A 20,207-nucleotide genomic window follows, 5' to 3' on the forward strand; every position below is an offset into this window, starting at 1 on the left:
GTGAACCTGCAAAAGTAATCAGTATGAGTAGTTCTTTTGACTGCAAAGTTTTCTATTTTCTGTAAATTCACCTTTAAAGCAGGTAAAAACGTATGGTATCCTCGCATATAACAGAGCTGCAGGAAAGAAGGTGTACTTAAATGCTTAAATATTATCTATCTGCAAGCTAATACCATGAATTTAAAACATGTATATTTAATTTATACCCTACATGTTTAAATTAGCATTGACCTTTTGTATTTATGGCGAAACAACCAAACCTATATCCTGCCGTTCCTAATTTTGAACTACTGACCAGAGGAAAAGGTAGTCAAGCAGAAACACTGTAATTTCCACAATTAATGCTAAGGGATTAACCGTCACTCTTATAACGCACGCGGCTCACCAGTTACAAAATCTGGAACTTTAACAACCAGCATCCGCATATTTAAGACTGGTATTATATTAACAGTAATACCAAGAGCTTTGAACCGTGTTTATACAATAAGTAGAAATAATAGCATGCAATAGATATTTCGATGAATAAGTTATAAATTTCTTTAAAATATGTACTTGTTTCTCAAAATAATGAAGAATGATTTTAATTAGTACTTTATTTTATTTTTTATGTGATTTATCATACCATTAATAGAGGGATGCCAGCTTTGCATGTTATATTGGACGTGAAACATTTAGGCTTCAATTACAGAAGGTAAAATTTCGCTTGTTTATTAGTTTATAAGTCAACAATTTTAGCTTTAAAACCTGATGGGAGGTTTGAATACTGTTTTAATATTGGAACCGTATAAAGCTATGTTTTTAAACTGTGTTTAGGTGCAGAGACAAATAATATCTTGCATATGCTTTTAATTTTTTAATGTATTTGCGACAATAAATACGTGTGAGAAAGATTCAAAACGTTTTCCATAGTACTAGTAGTATTTTCAAAATTATATTTAAATTATTGAAAGGTACTCGAACTTCTTGACCTTTCTCGAGTTTTTAATATTAAATTTTACAACATAATTTACAGCCAGAGTTACATACGTTGTATAACGTGCTAAATTATTGGTGGTTCATTTAGATTGGATAAATGAAGTGATGCTGCTTTAACTGTGGACTTCTTACCATTATTGATACCAAATTAAAAAAAAAAAAATCGGTTTTGTATAATCATGGATTTTGAAATTTATGATTTTGGGTTATTCACATTTCATATATTGTAATATTAATTTCTGAAAAGGATACTAAACTGAACCACCTGTATTTTTAATAACAGTAACACTAACAGTTAGAATTAGAGCAAGTGCATTTATCTTGTAAATTAAATATTAAATTATCTTATTGTTGCCAAAGGGTGATCTACTTTTGTGTATTCTTCATTGACACATGTTATTAATAATAATTACCATGCTTCTTTGAATACTGCTTAATTCATTTGAAATGCAATTTTCTGATGTTGTCTAAAAATATAAATAAACAAGCATGGTGAATAAAATAAAAAATAATAAAATTAAAATAATTAAATATGTTTAAATATTTTTATAAGGTTGGTGAACCATTATCTAATAATGAAAAGCTAGGAATTCTTTAAAAAAATAAAAGTATTTTATTATTTCTTTGTTTTATGTGATGATTTTGGGAATGATTTAATGTGCTTAAACTGTATGTTGATAGCCATTTGATACATAGAATCTTGAAATCACCTCTTCACTCACCATGTCCAGTGAGTTAGAATCCTTTCTTGGATGAGGTAACCAAAGCAGTACACAGTATCCCAAGTCAGGCCTAATTAGCAATAAGTGTGTAGAGAGATAGGTACCTCTTGATTTGTATCTGTAATATCCTTTAACAACCAGTAATGAGCAGTGAGCAACATGATAGAGAGTGCAATGATAAACAGGGGGTACTGGAGGTGGGTGGGTGGGGGATAAGGCAGGGGTTGGGCATGTGCAAGCAGGTTGAATCAAAACTTTAAAATCTATTGTAAGCAGTTGTTTAAAAAAATAAAATGGAGCTCAATAATAATAATAAGTAATTAAATGTATCTTTCATAGTTGTCTTGAGCAAGAACATATTAAAGTAGCACAAAAAATCAGAAATTGACATCCTTAAAGAAAAGTATAACTTGTACACAGTGTGTTAAATATAGATTAGAGAGATCACACACTATTTTTTGAGAAATGTTTTGTTTATGACTGACCAAGTAATATTTGTATTTGTTGCCTGGCCTTATGGCATTTTGTTTCCATGACAACAGTTAAAGAGACTGTATTGCTGCTTTGCTTAAATCTAGAGGGATTCATGTTTCATCCTCAACATTTGCTGGTAAACTTGGTGATGGAGGAGGAAAGTTTTTGTGGGAATTTTATGTGTATTAGAGAAGATTTGACTTTTTCATTCTATGAGGGATACATTTAAACATGTGAAAGTCAATATATTATTGGATTGAAAAACAATTTTAATTAGCCAAGTAGAGCTGGATTTGCTTGGTCTGTAAACACGTCACTGTCTAAAAGTTCAAACATTTACGTCAAAAGTTGTTATGTAGATATAAAATCCTCAAATTTGTACAAAGAAAAGGAAGAAAGTGAAGTGTAGGGAAAAGAGGATTTTGTGCTTAAGGAGAAGTTTTTCCCCCAATCCTATGAAAATACCTGAATATGTAAATATATCCTGAAGTTCTATTAACTATGCTAATATATGTAGCAACATTACTGCCCTGATAACCCGAGTGACTTATTTACCTCTATCCCAAGAGCCTTTTTTTAAGTCATGCTGTTGAGTGAAAATTTATATTAATTTTTTTTTCAAATTATAATAATTCAAATGCATTACTTTGCACTTTCTATAATTATAGGTTGTTGCCGAACTCGCCACGTGATCCAGGGCATTTTGTTGTACCTCAATACTCTCAGTACATCTAGAAATACTTGAGAGTGTAATGCAATTAGAATATTTTATTGATTTATAATTTTTCCCCCTAAACAATGTTATTAGTTAAAATATGGAAAAGGTTGTTTAACTAGATTTAATTAACAACTTTTTGTTTTTGTCATCCTGTTACCTTCACTTTAATTACCACTCTTTGTTCAATTCCTTTTAATGCATAAGTACTGAATACTTTTAGTCTGCTTTACTGATCTAATCAGTTTGTACATCCAATCACATTTCTTCCTGAACATGCCCGGTTAAGGCGTTTGACTAGTAATTTGAGGGTCGAGGGTTTGAATCCCATTCGTACCAAACATGCTTGCCCTTTCACCCATGGGGGCATTATAATGTAACGGTAAATCCCACTATTCATTGGTAAAAGAGTAGCCCAAGAGTTGGCAGTGGGTGGTGATGACTAGCTGCCTTCCCTCTAGTCTTACACTTCTAAATAAGGAACGGCTAGCGCAAATTGCCCTCATATAGCTTTGTGTGAAATTCAAAAACCAAAAATCAAACCTTCCTGAACACACACTCTTTTGTGTTTAAAATCTCGTGTGCTTCTGACGAGAGAAATTTCTTGAAGAGTTTAATATTCTTATTAATAAAGCTCATTGCACTTGCATAATAACTCTTCATATCTACCCTTATTTGTATCATTTGTTCCCAACATGTATTACAAAAACATTATCTTTTGTAGTGCCATCAGTCATACCAGTCACCTTCTCCATAACAAAATTTAATTTTCATTTTTAGTAAACATATATATATAGTCTGCTTTACCTACCATTGTTTTATAAAAAAAAAAATTCTATTATAGAGAATTTATACAGTTTTCAAGGTGAACAAATAAATTTTACCTTTGTTCAAAACAAATCTAACATAGTGTTTAATTAGAGAAACCCCCGTTTCCAGATTCAGCCATTCAGGCCTTTTAAGGTTTGAACAGATGCATACTTCATGTTATAATGAATTGTTTATAATTTATTGTTAGATTTCTTTTGCTCATTCTGGGCAAGGATGTAAAGAATGGTCATTTAACTATTCACATTTAGAGTAACGTCTATTTATCACTTGTTTGTTTTGCCACTAAGATAATTTTCTCCTCTCTCTCTCTCTTTTTTTTCATTCCTTTCCTGAGCATCTAGTTTACATCTTACTCTGTTTTTGTGGCATCTGATGGTTTCTGGAAGTCAAAGTATGATCTGTTATATTACTTTTTATTTACACCATTTTACAAATTGTATGAAATTCTAGGTTTCAAATGCTTTGCTACCTTACATCTCAGCATAAATTTCATCCTTTTGCTTATAATAGAACATAGTGGATATAGAAATGACTTGTGCTATTTCTGTGTCAGTAGGATATTAGGAAAAGATGGCTATATTGTAACTATAGGGCAGAAATGCTTGTGGCTCTATAGATTAGCACCAAGCTTAGTAATCTGTTTTGTTATACCTCCTATTGTCTTATTATATCCATTAACAAATAATTCCCTTTGATATTATTACTTTCTAGTTGTCTAAAGTAATGTAATAAACTTATTTATATACTGTATTAATTGATGTATTAAATTGTCTAGTAAAGATGTTCTTACAGGGTGATGCACTGAAATATTATACGTGTATAGCTTTTCAGCAAGACACAGTTGTGAATATCTTTACATCATTTCTGTTCATCTATCAAAGTGAAATTAACAAAAAGGAATGTTAAGGAACCTACCACTATGAAAACTTTAAGAACTGTTGGCACACAAATTTACTAGTTAGAAAGCTGACTCTCAAGTAACTTGCTCTTTCTGACTAGTATATATCAGGTGATCTCATAAGCAATGTCCAAATATTTAGTACAGAAAGTGCTTCATCATCATTTCTGTCTTTGTAAGAAGGTTTTAATGACTAAAATACATAGTAACGAACCCAACTCAACTTTTTCAAATCATTAATCAAAAAAAACCCTTATGAAGATGGATGTGTCTGAGGACAACATTGGCTTATAATGCTTTATGAGTTTAAAAAAGGCAATAGTGCAGCAGAAACTACACAAAACATTCAAGATGTTTATGGTGCAGAGTCTCTCAATGAAAGAAAATGTTGAAGGTGGTTTCAGAAGTTAGATCAGGTGACTACAGCTTAAGTGATGCACCACATTCAGGTTGTCCTGTTGAGTTTAATGATGACTTGCTTCTTGCTGCACTTGATGAAGATTGTGCTGTAACAGTTGAATAACTAGCACAGAAGCTTAATTCAACCCATTCAACAGTTCACTATTATCTGCAACAACTTGGAAAGGTGTCAAAACTTGGAAAATGGGTCCCCCATGATTTGACAGAAGCCAATCTTAGAGAGTGGACATTTGCACTCACATGAATGTAACTAACCTTTTTTGGACAGGTTAGTGACCGGAGATGAAAAATGGATATTTTATAAAAATGTTAAGTGCTGCAGACAATGGCTCAGTGCAGGTAAACTAGCTGAAGCACAGCCCAAAATGGACCTCCATCCTAGGAAAGTCTTGTTGAGCATTTTATGGGATATTGTTGGCTTGATCCACTTTGAGTTGCTGCCACTCAGTGTAATGATTACATCAGACTTCTATTGTCAACAGTTAGAGCACTTGAATGTTGCACTGAAAGAAAAGAGGCCTACTTTAATCAATCGTAAAGGTTCTGTTACTACAGGATAATGCATGGCCCTATACAGCAAGGAACACACCTGCAAAGATTGAAGAGGTAGACTGGGAGAAACTTTCACATCCTCCTTATTCTCCAGACTTTGTCCCATCTGATTATCATCTATTCTGAAGTTTGGAACACATAAGGATGTCAAAACTACCCTCTCCACATTCTTTTTCTCCAAACCCCAAGAATTTTATAGAAGTGGCATTCAGAAGCTTGTGAATCGTTGGCAAGAAGTAATTAATAATAATGGAACGTACATTATCGATTAAATAACATTAAAAGCATTTGAAATCCTTTCTCTTTTTCTGAACCTAAAATTGGACATTACTTAAAGGATGACCTGATATATTGTGACATTCATCCACTCACTCAAGACTCATCTATTAGCTTACATCATGTTCTGGATGGGTATAGCTTAGTGGTTAGCACATGAGTTGGTAAATTTATTAGTCCAACCTGATCCTAGTGCTGTTATAGTTTTAGTGTTCTTAGTTTTACTGATTTCTCTTTGAGTAATTGGGTAGGTTGAGCAGAAATTGAGATATTTGACAGAAATGGTTATGCACGGTTAAACTGTATTTCTCGACACTTGACTGAGTTGTGAGCAAAAAAAACAAGCTGGAGCAAAAAAAAATTATATGAGAATCTTTGTTTAACACATAAAATAATGAAACATCACTATTAAGTTAAGGATGATGCTTTTACTGGAAATTTGAGAGCTCTCTATGGGGAAATTTGATAGAACTATGTGAAGGTTCCAGATTAAGAAAATAGAGTATTATAGACACAAAATAATGTTGACAATCTTCTCAGGACATTACTCACATCACTGTTGGTCACTCAAACAAATTTTTAAGCAGTATTTTACATCTCAAACAGTTGATAAATGAAAATGAGGTCAAACAAGATAACTGTATTGAATTTGAGCTGGTTAAGAAAAAATGGGAAATTTCAAAGTGCTTCTGGGTCAGATAATATTTCCCCAAGGGTTTTGAAGGAGGTTAAAGATTGGATACATGAGCCACTTGTAATGGTTGTTAATCCTTGAAGATTGAAAGTTAGGTAATGTAACTTATATGTCCGAGGAAGATGATAAAAATTGTCACAGTAATGAAGAGTCATTAGTCTTATATCAGTTGTGGAAAAAGTTTTGGAAAGTCTGTTAAGAGATGCTTCACAAAGTCCTTTAACCTGTTCAGTGCCGTAGATGAGATAACTCATCCAAGACGATTGGTAACACAGTGCCACGGACGAGTTAATTTGTTCTCAATAATACCTAACTTTAATGCTAGATGTCAGCACCATGCATGCATTTGACCTACTTACAAATTGTTTCACTTTTGATCCAAAATGGCATCACAAAATAAGTAACAAAATGAAGAAGCATTAGAGTTGTATTTTGAACTTGGTTTGGAGTTGCTATAGCAGCTGAAATACTTGGCAGTCAACAGGTTAACAAAGTTTAGAATTTTATTGGATAGCCAACACGATTTCACTAAAGGAAAATCTTGCCTTACAAATCTCTTGACCTTTGAAAAGGTTATTGCTTATGTAGATGAGAATAATGATGTAGATTTGGATTGTCAGAAGGCATTTGACAAGATAAACATCAAAGATTTTTCAAAAAATTGTCCATATAGGTGTGGAGGGTAAGCTAGCAAATTGATATAAGAGTGCTTGGATTGAAGAAAGCAGAAGATTGTTATGAATGAAGTTCAGTGAAATTGGATTAATGTTACAAGTAGGGTACTTTAGGGCTCAGTCTCAGGACCTTAGCTCTTTTTGATTTACATCGGTGATATAGATGAAGGAATAATCAATAAATTATTTATATTTGCCAAGGATTCTGAGGTCTTGAATATTGCTAACTGTGAATAGGATACTGCTGAGTTACGAAAGAATTTAGTTAATTTGTTGAATGGGGTAGATAAATGGCAATTGGGTTTTAATTATAATAAATACAAGACAATGCATGTGGATTATCATAATTTTAATGGAAATAACCTTAATAGTGTCAATAAAGAAAAGGATCTAGTTGTAATAGTCCAAGCACTATGCTGTTGTTAGTGGTTGGTAAGTAGGATTTTAGGTTGTATCTACAGAAATGTTCAATGCACATCTAAAGAGGTTATAATTTCATATTTTTATTAACACACAAGTTAGTGAATTGTTTATTGTGGGTGTGTTGAGCTTGTGTAAGAGAGAGAAATGTTGAGAACCTTTGTTAACTGTTTTTAATCAATCTATGGTGAGACCTTCCATCTGTTGTCAGTTAAACTACAATACTAAAAGATAATAATCTGAAACAGAAAGTCAAAATGTAAAAGAAAATAAAGTCTCACACTATGAGTTAAAAATGAAATACTTAGAGAACTCTAAAAGTTCATTTCTTGTTATGTTATATCCAAAGCTTTATTTCAAGTGTTATCAAAATATCAGCAAAAATATTCATCTTTGCAAAAAATGCCTAGTAGTGGAGAACATGGCTTTAAATAGTACGAAACACTAATAAAGGAGCTAGGTTATATAGGACTATACTTAACATTTGTGATCTTTGTCCACTCACATTAACTGCAGTAGCAGAGAAGACCCAAACCATTACAATCTACTGATAGAAAAGACAGTTTTCCACTGTGGAGCATTAAGAGCTGTCTTTTATGGAAGAAATTGCAGTTAATTGGAAATAAGTGAATGCAGTTCTTGGTCAGATCTGGACCAAACTGAGCTGAAAACAAAATTTGGGAATTTCAGAAATTTTGCATAGTAACAAAGGAAGTAGAAAATGTGATACTGTCTTATGTATTGGACAGTATTAGCATGTTGAAATATCTAATTTTATAACACTTAACTCTGTAGAGTATCAAGATTGACAACTTTCAGTTATTAGTGAGTTTTTCTGTGACCATTTCTTACAGACATTCCACTACTGTATTGTTGTATGTTGTCCTTTCATCTGGTGTGGTCTTTCAGTACATGTTTATGTTCATTTTGATTGTAAGAAGTGTTAGGAAGGGAATACTAAATGTGTATTTTTTTATTTTTTAAGTTCTTGTATAAGTCCCAGTTCATTTTAGTGGTGAAATTATAACATATGCTTCTGTTTATTGGATCACACTCTGTATGTAAGATGAGCGTGCATAGAATGTTACTTGTCTCATTCTGAAGTTCAAGACTGCATTTCATTTTTGAACTTAGCTCCATTGCATTTTTTGCATATCCATTTATTTGACTTTGCTTCCATCAAACTTTTTTTGTGTGTGACCATTTTAAAATATTCTAACATTGTAAATCTTTATCTTGTTTGCTGACATCATGGAAGTTTTTCAAGTAAATGTTTTTCTTTCTGGTATATTTCAGAATGGTCATCTCTTTATGTTTAAATTTTAACTTCAGTTATTGTCTTTTTTGGAATGCTCTTCAGACATTTGATTTAGTTTCTGCAGCTACTGTATGAAGTTATCAAAGCATCACTTTTAAGGAAGTGTAATTAAACCTCACAATAAGACAGTATTTTTACAACATTCCAGAGTCCTCAAGTCTTCTTCTAACAAATCCTTTGGAATTTTGTTTTTATTTGATCTTACTTGTTTTAGTATTAGAACATTTTTTATTCAACCTGATAAACCATTGAATGGCTTATGCATGACTTTTAATTATTTGAACAAGCATTATTTTCATCATCATCATCAATAATCTTTATATCATCAAGAAATGATTAATAACACATGAGGTTTTGGTAACTAGATGTAAGTAGTGAACAAAAAAGGTTTGATCTTATACTGTAACTAGATGTAAGTAGTGAACAACAAAGGTTTGATCTTATACTGTAACTAGATGTAAGTAGTGAACAACAAAGGTTTGATCTTATACTGTAACTAGATGTAAGTAGTGAACAACAAAGGTTTGATCTCATACTGTAACTAGATGTAAGTAGTGAACAACAAAGGTTTGATCTTATACTGTAACTAGATGTAAGTAGTGAACAACAAAGGTTTGATCTCATACTGTAACTAGATGTAAGTAGTGAACAACAAGGTTTGATCTCATACTGTAACTAGATGTAAGTAGTGAACAACAAAGGTTTGATCTCATACTGTAACTAGATGTAAGTAGTGAACAACAAAGGTTTGATCTTATACTGTAACTAGATGTAAGTAGTGAACAACAAAGGTTTGATCTTATACTGTAACTAGATGTAAGTAGTGAACAACAAGGTTTGATCTGATACTGTAACTAGATGTAAGTAGTGAACAACAAAGGTTTGATCTTATACTGTAACTAGATGTAAGTAGTGAACAACAAAGGTTTGATCTTATACTGTAACTAGATGTAAGTAGTGAACAACAAAGGTTTGATCTTATACTGTAACTAGATGTAAGTAGTGAACAACAAAGGTTTGATCTTATACTGTAACTAGATGTAAGTAGTGAACAACAAAGGTTTGATCTTATACTGTAACTAGATGTAAGTAGTGAACAACAAAGGTTTGATCTTATACTGTAACTAGATGTAAGTAGTGAACAACAAAGGTTTGATCTTATACTGTAACTAGATGTAAGTAGTGAACAACAAAGGTTTGATCTTATACTGTAACTAGATGTAAGTAGTGAACAACAAAGGTTTGATCTCATACTGTAACTAGATGTAAGTAGTGAACAACAAAGGTTTGATCTCATACTGTAACTAGATGTAAGTAGTGAACAACAAAGGTTTGATCTCATACTGTAACTAGATGTAAGTAGTGAACAACAAAGGTTTGATCTCATACTGTAACTAGATGTAAGTAGTGAACAACAAAGGTTTGATCTCATACTGTAACTAGATGTAAGTAGTGAACAACAAAGGTTTGATCTTATACTGTAACTAGATGTAAGTAGTGAACAACAAAGGTTTGATCTTATACTGTAACTAGATGTAAGTAGTGAACAACAAAGGTTTGATCTTATACTGTAACTAGATGTAAGTAGTGAACAACAAAGGTTTGATCTCATACTGTAACTAGATGTAAGTAGTGAACAACAAAGGTTTGATCTCATACTGTAACTAGATGTAAGTAGTGAACAACAAAGGTTTGATCTCATACTGTAACTAGATGTAAGTAGTGAACAACAAAGGTTTGATCTCATACTGTAACTAGATGTAAGTAGTGAACAACAAAGGTTTGATCTTATACTGTAACTAGATGTAAGTAGTGAACAACAAAGGTTTGATCTTATACTGTAACTAGATGTAAGTAGTGAACAACAAAGGTTTGATCTCATATTGTATCTAGATGTAAGTAGTGAACAACAAAGGTTTGATCTCATACTGTAACTAGATGTAAGTAGTGAACAACAAAGGTTTGATCTCATACTGTAACTAGATGTAAGTAGTGAACAACAAAGGTTTGATCTCATACTGTAACTAGATGTAAGTAGTGAACAACAAAGGTTTGATCTCATACTGTAACTAGATGTAAGTAGTGAACAACAAAGGTTTGATCTTATACTGTAACTAGATGTAAGTAGTGAACAACAAAGGTTTGATCTTATACTGTAACTAGATGTAAGTAGTGAACAACAAAGGTTTGATCTTATACTGTAACTAGATGTAAGTAGTGAACAACAAGGTTTGATCTCATACTGTAACTAGATGTAAGTAGTGAACAACAAGGTTTGATCTCATACTGTAACTAGATGTAAGTAGTGAACAACAAAGGTTTGATCTTATACTGTAACTAGATGTAAGTAGTGAACAACAAAGGTTTGATCTCATACTGTAACTAGATGTAAGTAGTGAACAACAAAGGTTTGATCTCATACTGTAACTAGATGTAAGTAGTGAACAACAAAGGTTTGATCTCATACTGTAACTAGATGTAAGTAGTGAACAACAAAGGTTTGATCTTATACTGTAACTAGATGTAAGTAGTGAACAACAAAGGTTTGATCTCATACTGTAACTAGATGTAAGTAGTGAACAACAAAGGTTTGATCTCATACTGTAACTAGATGTAAGTAGTGAACAACAAAGGTTTGATCTCATATTGTACATGTATACTCATTTTTTGGAAACCCCTCATTTACCCTCATCCAATAAAAAAACAGATAAAACACTTATGTCTAAAATAAATTAACCAGTTTGATTTCTTGCTTGAGATATTTACATTATAAGTTTAGAATTTCAGTTAATTAATCATATCAGATTTTTAGTTTATGGCATCAATATGAAATCCTTATTCAGGAAGCAGAAGTTTTCACAAAAACAACCTTACAGATTTGCTAATAATACACACAGAAAATACATCTGAAAACCAGTTTTACTATTCTTATTGAGTTATAGTCACTTTTCACAGTATATTTCCAGCAGCCTGTGTAGTTCTACTGATAATTAACTGGCAAATAAATTTAACGAATCTTTTTGTAGACCATTATAAAAAACAAAATGTTATCACTCTACCATTTTGAGTTATATATTTATGGAAGACTGGAAGAACCTCAGTGAAAGCTTGCACTGGTTTCTTATTCATATTTTATACAACCATAAGATAAAATCTTACATGTTAATATTAATGGACTTTAGTCTCTTGAAGACTAAGTATTTTCAAAACTCTGATTAGATATTCATAGTTTTTGTCAGATTTATTAACTTCTGTCAATGTCAGTAGTCAAAATGTCACAAAAGAAGCTACTAAAACTTGCTCATCAAACCACTATCATCAGTATTTGACAGAGGGGAAATGTATAGCATTCCTGCTTATAAAACACCACTTATGATATAGAGCAAAAATGTTGAAAATTTACATATATATATCAAATATTATTCAAATAGATCTTGTATGTGTAATTATTTTACTTGACTACTGGGTCCTTTCTCTTTTCTTACAATTACTTTAAGACTTTAGAGTACTGTTTTGGGTTTATGGCATCTTACTAACAAATTCAGAACCTGAAATAGGCACAGTTGTTGAAGAGTTTAGACATACATGGTGTATAAGATATTGTTTCTGAAACATCATGTTTATTTTGCATAGCATTTGTTCTGCCAGTCGCTGTGCACAAAAGTATTGTAAGTAGCACTTTATATCTTTAAAAAACTAGTCTGTATTGATATATATTTTAAGTAACTGGTCTCATAAATATTAAATTTTTGGTGTTTTCAACTCAATGATGTGTAATTTATTTTGACTTTAGGCTCAATGAAAAGATGTCTTTGAAGCCAAGGAAGGTTGATTTTGATGTCACATGGGGGGAGCTGAAAAACACTGTTGAAGGGGTAATCACATTAGGAAAGGTCCCACGTGCTGTTTGGAATGATAGATTTACATATCCTTTTGTAGTAGTTCATAATAAGTTAGTACTTATGTTCAGAAGTTATTGCATATACTTGTTTGTACAGTTTGTCTTAGTTTTTAAAACAACTTTATGTATGTGTCTAAAGAGAGCAAAGTAAACAAGTTTCAACAGAGCATAAGGTTTTTAGACTGGCAGTAGATCTGACTTGGCATTAAGCACTATAAAAGTTTTAATTATAAATATTCAGAGCTTTTCCAGTTTTATAAATTTCAGTTGTATCAAAGTTATTAATTATGTTGCTGATGTTTTGATTGGACTATTCTTACATTTACCTACTCAAAAACAAATCTCCAAAGTTTAATAATATTACTCTGCTGTAAACCTATTTGGTTTTCATAGCTCTCACAAGCAAGTCTTTTACATTTTTTTGTTCATATTGTAATGATTACTTGTGACAAATGAGTTTATGTTTGTACAATGCTTCTTATTATAGACTCACTGTAAGCTGTAAAAATTAAACTTAGGTAAGTTTATAATTGATTTGTCTTTTAGTGTTATAATAAAATCTATCCATAACTTTAAGGAAAGAAGTAGAAAAAATAGAACAACTTATAACTGAAATACAATATAATCATAGGTTTTATTACTAAACAGAATAAATTCTTACCTTTGTGTCTACAGTTTCTTATTAATTGTTTTATCAGTTTATTGCTAAGGATATTTATACATTTTTTTAGAATTGTTTAGTGTTAAGCTACACTTTTTTTAAAGAAGAAAATTAGTAGTTTCTCATACTCAAACTTTCTCTGTGGTGTTCTGTCGTATATTCTGTAGTCAGTATTACGTATATATATATATATATAGACCAAGCTTTTCAAGATTAAGCCTGTGAGCAGACATTAATGCTCATTAGCCTGAATACAAAAATGGGCAGATACTTTCTGAAGGAATGTATAATAACTAATACAAGAAAGAGTAAGGTATGTGATATACAAGTTTTAATATTTTCTGATAAATGTGTGAATTCCATGCAGTGTCAAACTTAAGTACAAACAAGTTAAGAACATTCTATTTGTTTGCACTGTTCCAAACAAATAATTGTTGTAGCTATAATTGTGATATAATTTCTTCAAAAATCAATCAGGCACCTGATATAGATCTTAATTAAAAAAAAAAATGTTTGGGCCAGGAAATCCATTTCTCCTCTGATATATAACAAAATCTGTTATTGGACTGTGTGGTCTGACATTGCTGCTGCCTGGAGCCTTGTGCTCATTGAGGTTTACACTGTTACCATTGGTTTTGTTTTTCTTTTTTTTTATGAAGGTATCAAATTACTGAACCCTAATGTATAGAGCTTGACTGCATGTGATTCCAATTTATTGTGTTTTTTGTAATTTAAGAAGTACTTCTTTAGTTTTACACAGTATACATGTATGTATGTGTGTGTGTATGTGCCTGGTAAAGAAAGGCTTAAAAATGAAATCTATATTTAGGTTTTTTTACATCGTTCTATAACATTTAGTCCTCCTTTGGGACAGCACTAAGCAAACTTCAAATGACAAAATCTGGGGTTAAATTCCCTGCAGTGGACACAGCAGATAACCCAAGGATACTTTGTTTTAAAAAACTGAAATTTTAAATATGTGTAGCTCCTTCTGTATAAACACTTTATGTTGCTACTAATATGTAATTGTTTGTTAGTGTACGTAATTCAAAAACAGAACATTTATCTTATATTAAGTTTAGCATTTTCCTCGCAGTTTCAGGGTTTTGAATGTTTTCTTGTTCCTTTTGCTTCATTACACTAAAACGTTTGTGCACGTTTCTGACCCCAGTAACTATATTCTGTAATATAGTACTAGTGCTAGATACTAAGATCATAATAGAAGGGTAGGATATTGAGAATATGTAAAATAATACTTAAATTTTGATAATTTTAGTAACGATAGATACAAGCAATGACAAAGGTAAGTATGTATCATTTTACACTTCCATGAAATGGCAGTTCAAAACTGTAGGCATTACTGACCTTTCATGTTTCAGTGAAATATATATTATAAATCTCTGACTGTTATGATTGAGTCATTTTGGGTAGTTATGTTCAAGCTTTCTTGTATAATACATTTCAATACTAGAGTGAATTATTATTATTATTATTATTTTAATAACTGTAATATGATATAAAGTTTGAATGTGTGATTTCAAAGGATGTGACACTTACTCAGTATGGATGAATGTTGCTGTAAAGATGAAAAATTCATATCTGTGTTGTACAGTTGTTTACTAATGTTAAAAGTTATTTATTTATTTCAAGTGTGTTCAACCAAATCATAAGTTCCATCTAATGTTATGTTTGTTTAAGTTAATTCTTTGTTTATCAAGGTAAAAAATTGAAAATTTCCTTACTAAAGCTGTTCTAAAGTAAGCACCTGAGTGGGTCATTTTTTGGTACTGCATATGTCAAAAAAGAATCTGTAAATAAATAATTCCCAGATTTGTATCTTTTATGGTATGTCTACTTAAATTATTTTATAATTTCAACTTCTGAGAAAGAATTTGTAGTTATATATATAAGAAAAACTGACTTTTATTTTATTAATTCCAGGTTTCTGCAGCAAAAAGTGTATTTTATTGTCCATTAATGAAATAGAAAATTTCATTCATGTAGAACATTGTTCTTAAACTGTAATAGCATATTTGCTATCAATAAATATGAAAATCCTTGACATTTTATAACTGATGTTTATGCCTTGTGTGTGGCTTTTCCCGAACCCTTGGGAGACAGATTGTATCAAGAAACTAAGCAATTCCTTGATAATCATGTACATTACCTCTATAAGGTAATTATTATTTATGTTTTTTCAAATATAAACCTGTGTAAAGTGTATGTTCTGAACTCTTATATCTCCATAAATGTTTGGTTATGTGTGAAGTTGTACAATTTTGATAGTAATAAGTTAATCAAAACAGTAGTTTCTGCACTAGTACTAAAAGCAAATTAAATACATAATAGATGATTAGATGTATTTATTTTTCTGTGTGTTTGTTTGTCTTGGTTTTAACTATTTCCAGAGAAGGAGGATGTCACTGTTACAATTTACATGAATTAAACTGCATTAGTTTTTTTTAATTATTAACTTAATAATACTTTTCAAAATCAGTTAAAAACCATTAGCATAATGTTTAGAAATGTAATAGTCCCATGATTTAGAAATCAAACTCAGTGTCATTGGTCCTAAATGTTAGACATTTTTTTTATTTGTTTTTGGTGAACTACATAAGTTGTTATAGGTTTTGAATAAGATATAGTGTGGATCTTTATTCAGCAATGAATATTTGTGTGAAGTGCACGTGCTTCATGAATGCATGCAGATAATTTGAAATACAAGGCTTCTGTTTCTTAAAATCATTGAATAATGTATTTGATGTCTTTTAGGTTGAATTGCAATGAAATTATGGAAAACTCCCCACATGTATTCACTTTTTTATTCTCTTAAAATCTTTTAAGTAACCTAATCATAGAGAACAAGTAATAAATCATAAATTCTGACTGGTGTATGATCAGGGAAACCTCATTTTTGTAATAACAGGCCCAAGCTAAAAAAGTCATGGAGTTATATATAGTAATGTTTACATAATGAAAAGTGTTTGCCTTCACAAAATGGTAAGGTTTTTTTAATTTTATGTAAACAAAGAATAATTAAGTTGTGTTTTTTAACACAACACCCAGAAGATAGGATGCAATTTTTTGGCATATTAGTTTTGGAATGCATGAACAAAAAAGTAGGCTCACCCATTTCAGTGTGATTTATACTTCTTACTTGTTTACAGTAGTTTTATTGTTTAAAGCTCTAACACCACTGTTTGTTTCATCGGTTTATTTCTGTGCTGTTGCTTTCAGTCTTTAATTTTGTATATATCACTACTTTGGTCTTTGTCAAGGTATACAGTCTGTACAAAGTTTAAATTCATTATGAAAATAAGTGCTAATTGTTCATTAATAGGGATATTTTTTTGTCTTAATGTATTCTTTAAATAGGCATATTTTGCATCTGAACAGATTTTTAAATAGGCATATTTATTTTATCTTAATGTATTCTTTAAATAGGCATATTGCACAATCCTGATACTTGTTCTTTTAGAAAATGATATTTGAAGACTGATATAAATGACAAAATCCTTGAAATTTTTCCAGTTACCATGAAATAAAACTCCTGAGTTCAAAGGAATCAAATTTAGAACAAGTAGAAGTTAGAAAATATGCAAACTGAACATAAACAACTATTAAATCAGTTTTGTAGTTGATGGTAAAGAGAATTTACTTGAACTTTTTAAATTTAAAACAATTAGTTGCAGAATTTGGTTTGTTTCTTAGTGGCTGTTACGCTTATTTGAAGCCACTTAAATTACTTTCTGAGCTAAAATATCAAAGAGTCTGTGCATAATTTGTGAATAAATACATTAGAATGTTACTGACATAAATGCATTGTCTGGAAAACAAAACAAGGAAAATAGTTATGCTTTGCATTTTAATATGGTTTCTATTCACTTTAAACATTCTCTTTAATTAAAAATTAGTAAATTCTAAGAAAATCAAATGCTAGATTGTGTTAAAGAAGCATTGTGGACTGCTAAGGCTTATTGAACTTAACATCTGGGCTATATATAGCACAAGTAAAGATTGAAAGAGTACTGTATTCTTTTTTCCAGACACAGTGATTATATTTTCTTTGCAAGGTATCCAACTGTTTGAAAATTAGTTAAAGCACATTCTATATTTCAGTTTGAACAGTATTTTCTCAGTGACTAAGGCATCATCTGGTTCTTGGTTTCATTAAAACTTTGTCAGTTATTTGAAATAATGATTGACAGAAGGAAATCTTGAATGAGCAGAAGAACTTGTAATGTTTTCAGTTAAAGTTATTTGCCTTGACTAGTAAAGAGGTAACTAAAATAAACTGTTATTTTTTCTTTGGTATTTCAGAAGTATTGTATAACCTCATTATTAGTTATGTTATGTTCAAGAATCTTCTGGAAGTTGCAAATAAGTCAAGTAAATGATAGACTTAATAAAGAGTTTTGATGGAAAGTTTGCAGAATTAAAAAATTTTCACTGATTGAACTGTGCCACAACAGCATCAAAGAAAGTTATTTCCACATGTACTGCAGTGTTATGCTTGAAAGGAGAATAAACAGAAGTGTTGTTTGTCATTTTTTTTATTGCAACTGAATTACTGATGTTATTCCACTAACTTGATGTGTGTTTTCATACATGTAAAGTTTCTTAAATGTTTGATGGTCAAGTTAATACAAAAGAAAACTTCAAACTGAAAATGGAAACTCAAAATTACCTAAAATGTATTTGTACAATAACATTTGATACACTCATTTAAGCATTGTAAAGTGCTACAATTAAAATGTTAACCTTTTCACTGAAAAATTTGTTTTTCAATGTACTCTACTATAACATTTCATTGATTGTTACCAGTTTTCATGTGTAAGGATGAGCAGTTGCATCATTTTAACGGTCTTTGTATCTATATCCACACTCAACTCTGAATCATGTGGCTATGGTTTTATTACATAGCTAAATAGCTTGTATCAGGTCATGCTAATTTCTTTATTTCTTACCCACCATAATATTGCTAAGAAGTGGCTTAAATTTCATTTGAATGTTACCACAAGTTTTGATTTAAAACAGAATTATATCATTCCTTTATCCATGTTTTGTATTCCATGATGATGTAATAGTTATGGCATATAAATTTGTATAAGTTTTTTCTAGCCAGATTTATGTTGTTTTTTAAGGTTTGATTTGACAAACTGAGGTTTCAGGAATTCCATCACACTTTGCTGTCTTTGTTCTTGAGGACTCTTGGCCAAGCCATCCTCTGTTTACCTTTCATTAGATAGTGTTGAGTACTCAGACTCAGTGCTGGTCAGTTTATGGGTTATTATGCTGCTCGTTTTATTTTTTGAACAAAATGAAGTAGCTTTATCATTTTCAGCTAGGTTGCAATAGTTGGGTCCTGTTCAGTTGCTCTAATTCTTGTTTTTGTTAATGTGTTGACCATTTAAGAAATAGGAAAGGTGCTTTTTTTTGTAATTTATGTAGCACATGTTTTTCCTTCTTGTTTAAGAGTGTGAAATCTTCTAAGGGGCTTCTTTTCCCAAGAGAACTATTTACTAGAAACATCATGGTTGTTAAACTCTTCGTATGCTCAGATGTAGATCTGGAAAAATACGACAATGATTTTAATCAAATATTTTAGTAATTAATGTAACATCATCTGCTGTAAAAATTTAAAAATAGAAAACTGTTCAAAATAGGTACGAATGGTAAGGATACTGCATGGCTAGTTATCACATGTAACAAAATGATAACATCATTTTTTATTATTATTATTATTTCATCAAAATAATTTGTTTAACTATTATATACATGTTTATGCAAGGAAGTTAAAATTGACATAAATGTTTATTTTGTACCACAATTAGTTAATGAACATGGTTTTACAATTGGTGCAAAAATTTGAACTTTCCATACATGTGAATTTAACATGTTTTGGGGAAACGTGTTGTGACATTGTACAGAAATGTATGAGATTATCAGTTTTGTAATGGCACAAAATATTGTTTGGTGAGGGGAATTGGCCAATTTTAATTTGTGTCCTCAGTGTTCTGTCTGGAAGACAACTGAAAAATTACTCTTACAATTTTGATTTTAAATACTAAGTATTTTCAATGGGGAAAGGGTCATTAACTAAATAGTGTATATATACAGAAGGTTATCTGATAGTAAATGTTTAAATTGTGAATTATTGATTTAATGATTTTCAAATCTTTTATAAAGGCAAATAAAAGATATGTTTGTGTTTCAAATTTTCATTTAATTATTTAATTATACATAATTATTATTATGTATTTATCTTTAAATACATAAATGGTTTGTGTAATGCATCAAAATGTTTTATTTTTATAATAATAATAATAAAATTAAAATATCATAATACCTGAAAACACAAAACAAAGTAGTTTAAAATAGCTGTTAGATATAGAGAAATTCTAGTAATTGTTTTTCTTCCGAGATACACAAGTTTTACTAATTTTTATATTTATGTTTAATCTTTCCAAAACACCAGTTATTTTTGCTTAATGGCATCATATTGAATTTTAGTCTCAGTTATTGCTTTAAATTACAGTTAGTTGCAAGTTCTGAAGAAGGTCTTCTTGGTGCGTATCACAAACATTGGTTACAGTACAGTCAAGGAGTCAATTACCTAAATAAGTTGTATATGTAAGTATATCACAGTAAAGAGGATAATAAAGTCAGGAAATTG

General features: G+C 30.7%; 1 protein-coding gene across 2 annotated transcripts in view; it reads left to right on the forward strand.

Annotated features, from left to right (window-relative positions):
• The first annotated feature begins 624 nt into the window (after positions 1-624).
• LOC143234224 (cullin-2-like) overlaps positions 625-20,207 on the forward strand; it is a 50,085-nt gene continuing 30,502 nt past the window's right edge. Inside the window, exons 1-4 of one of the 2 annotated variants that reach the window (XM_076471421.1) lie at positions 625-691; positions 12,763-12,892; positions 15,603-15,707; positions 20,070-20,164. In XM_076471421.1, the coding sequence (XP_076327536.1) occupies positions 636-691; positions 12,763-12,892; positions 15,603-15,707; positions 20,070-20,164 (386 nt within the window). In that variant the 5' untranslated portion in view covers positions 625-635. Of the gene's footprint in view, positions 951-12,762; positions 12,893-15,602; positions 15,708-20,069; positions 20,165-20,207 lie in introns of both variants that reach the window. The other variant, XM_076471422.1, reaches the window with a different exon arrangement.

The sequence above is a fragment of the Tachypleus tridentatus genome, chromosome 12 (assembly GCF_004210375.1).
Source record: "Tachypleus tridentatus isolate NWPU-2018 chromosome 12, ASM421037v1, whole genome shotgun sequence".
NCBI classification, from domain to species: Eukaryota; Metazoa; Arthropoda; class Merostomata; order Xiphosura; family Limulidae; genus Tachypleus; species Tachypleus tridentatus.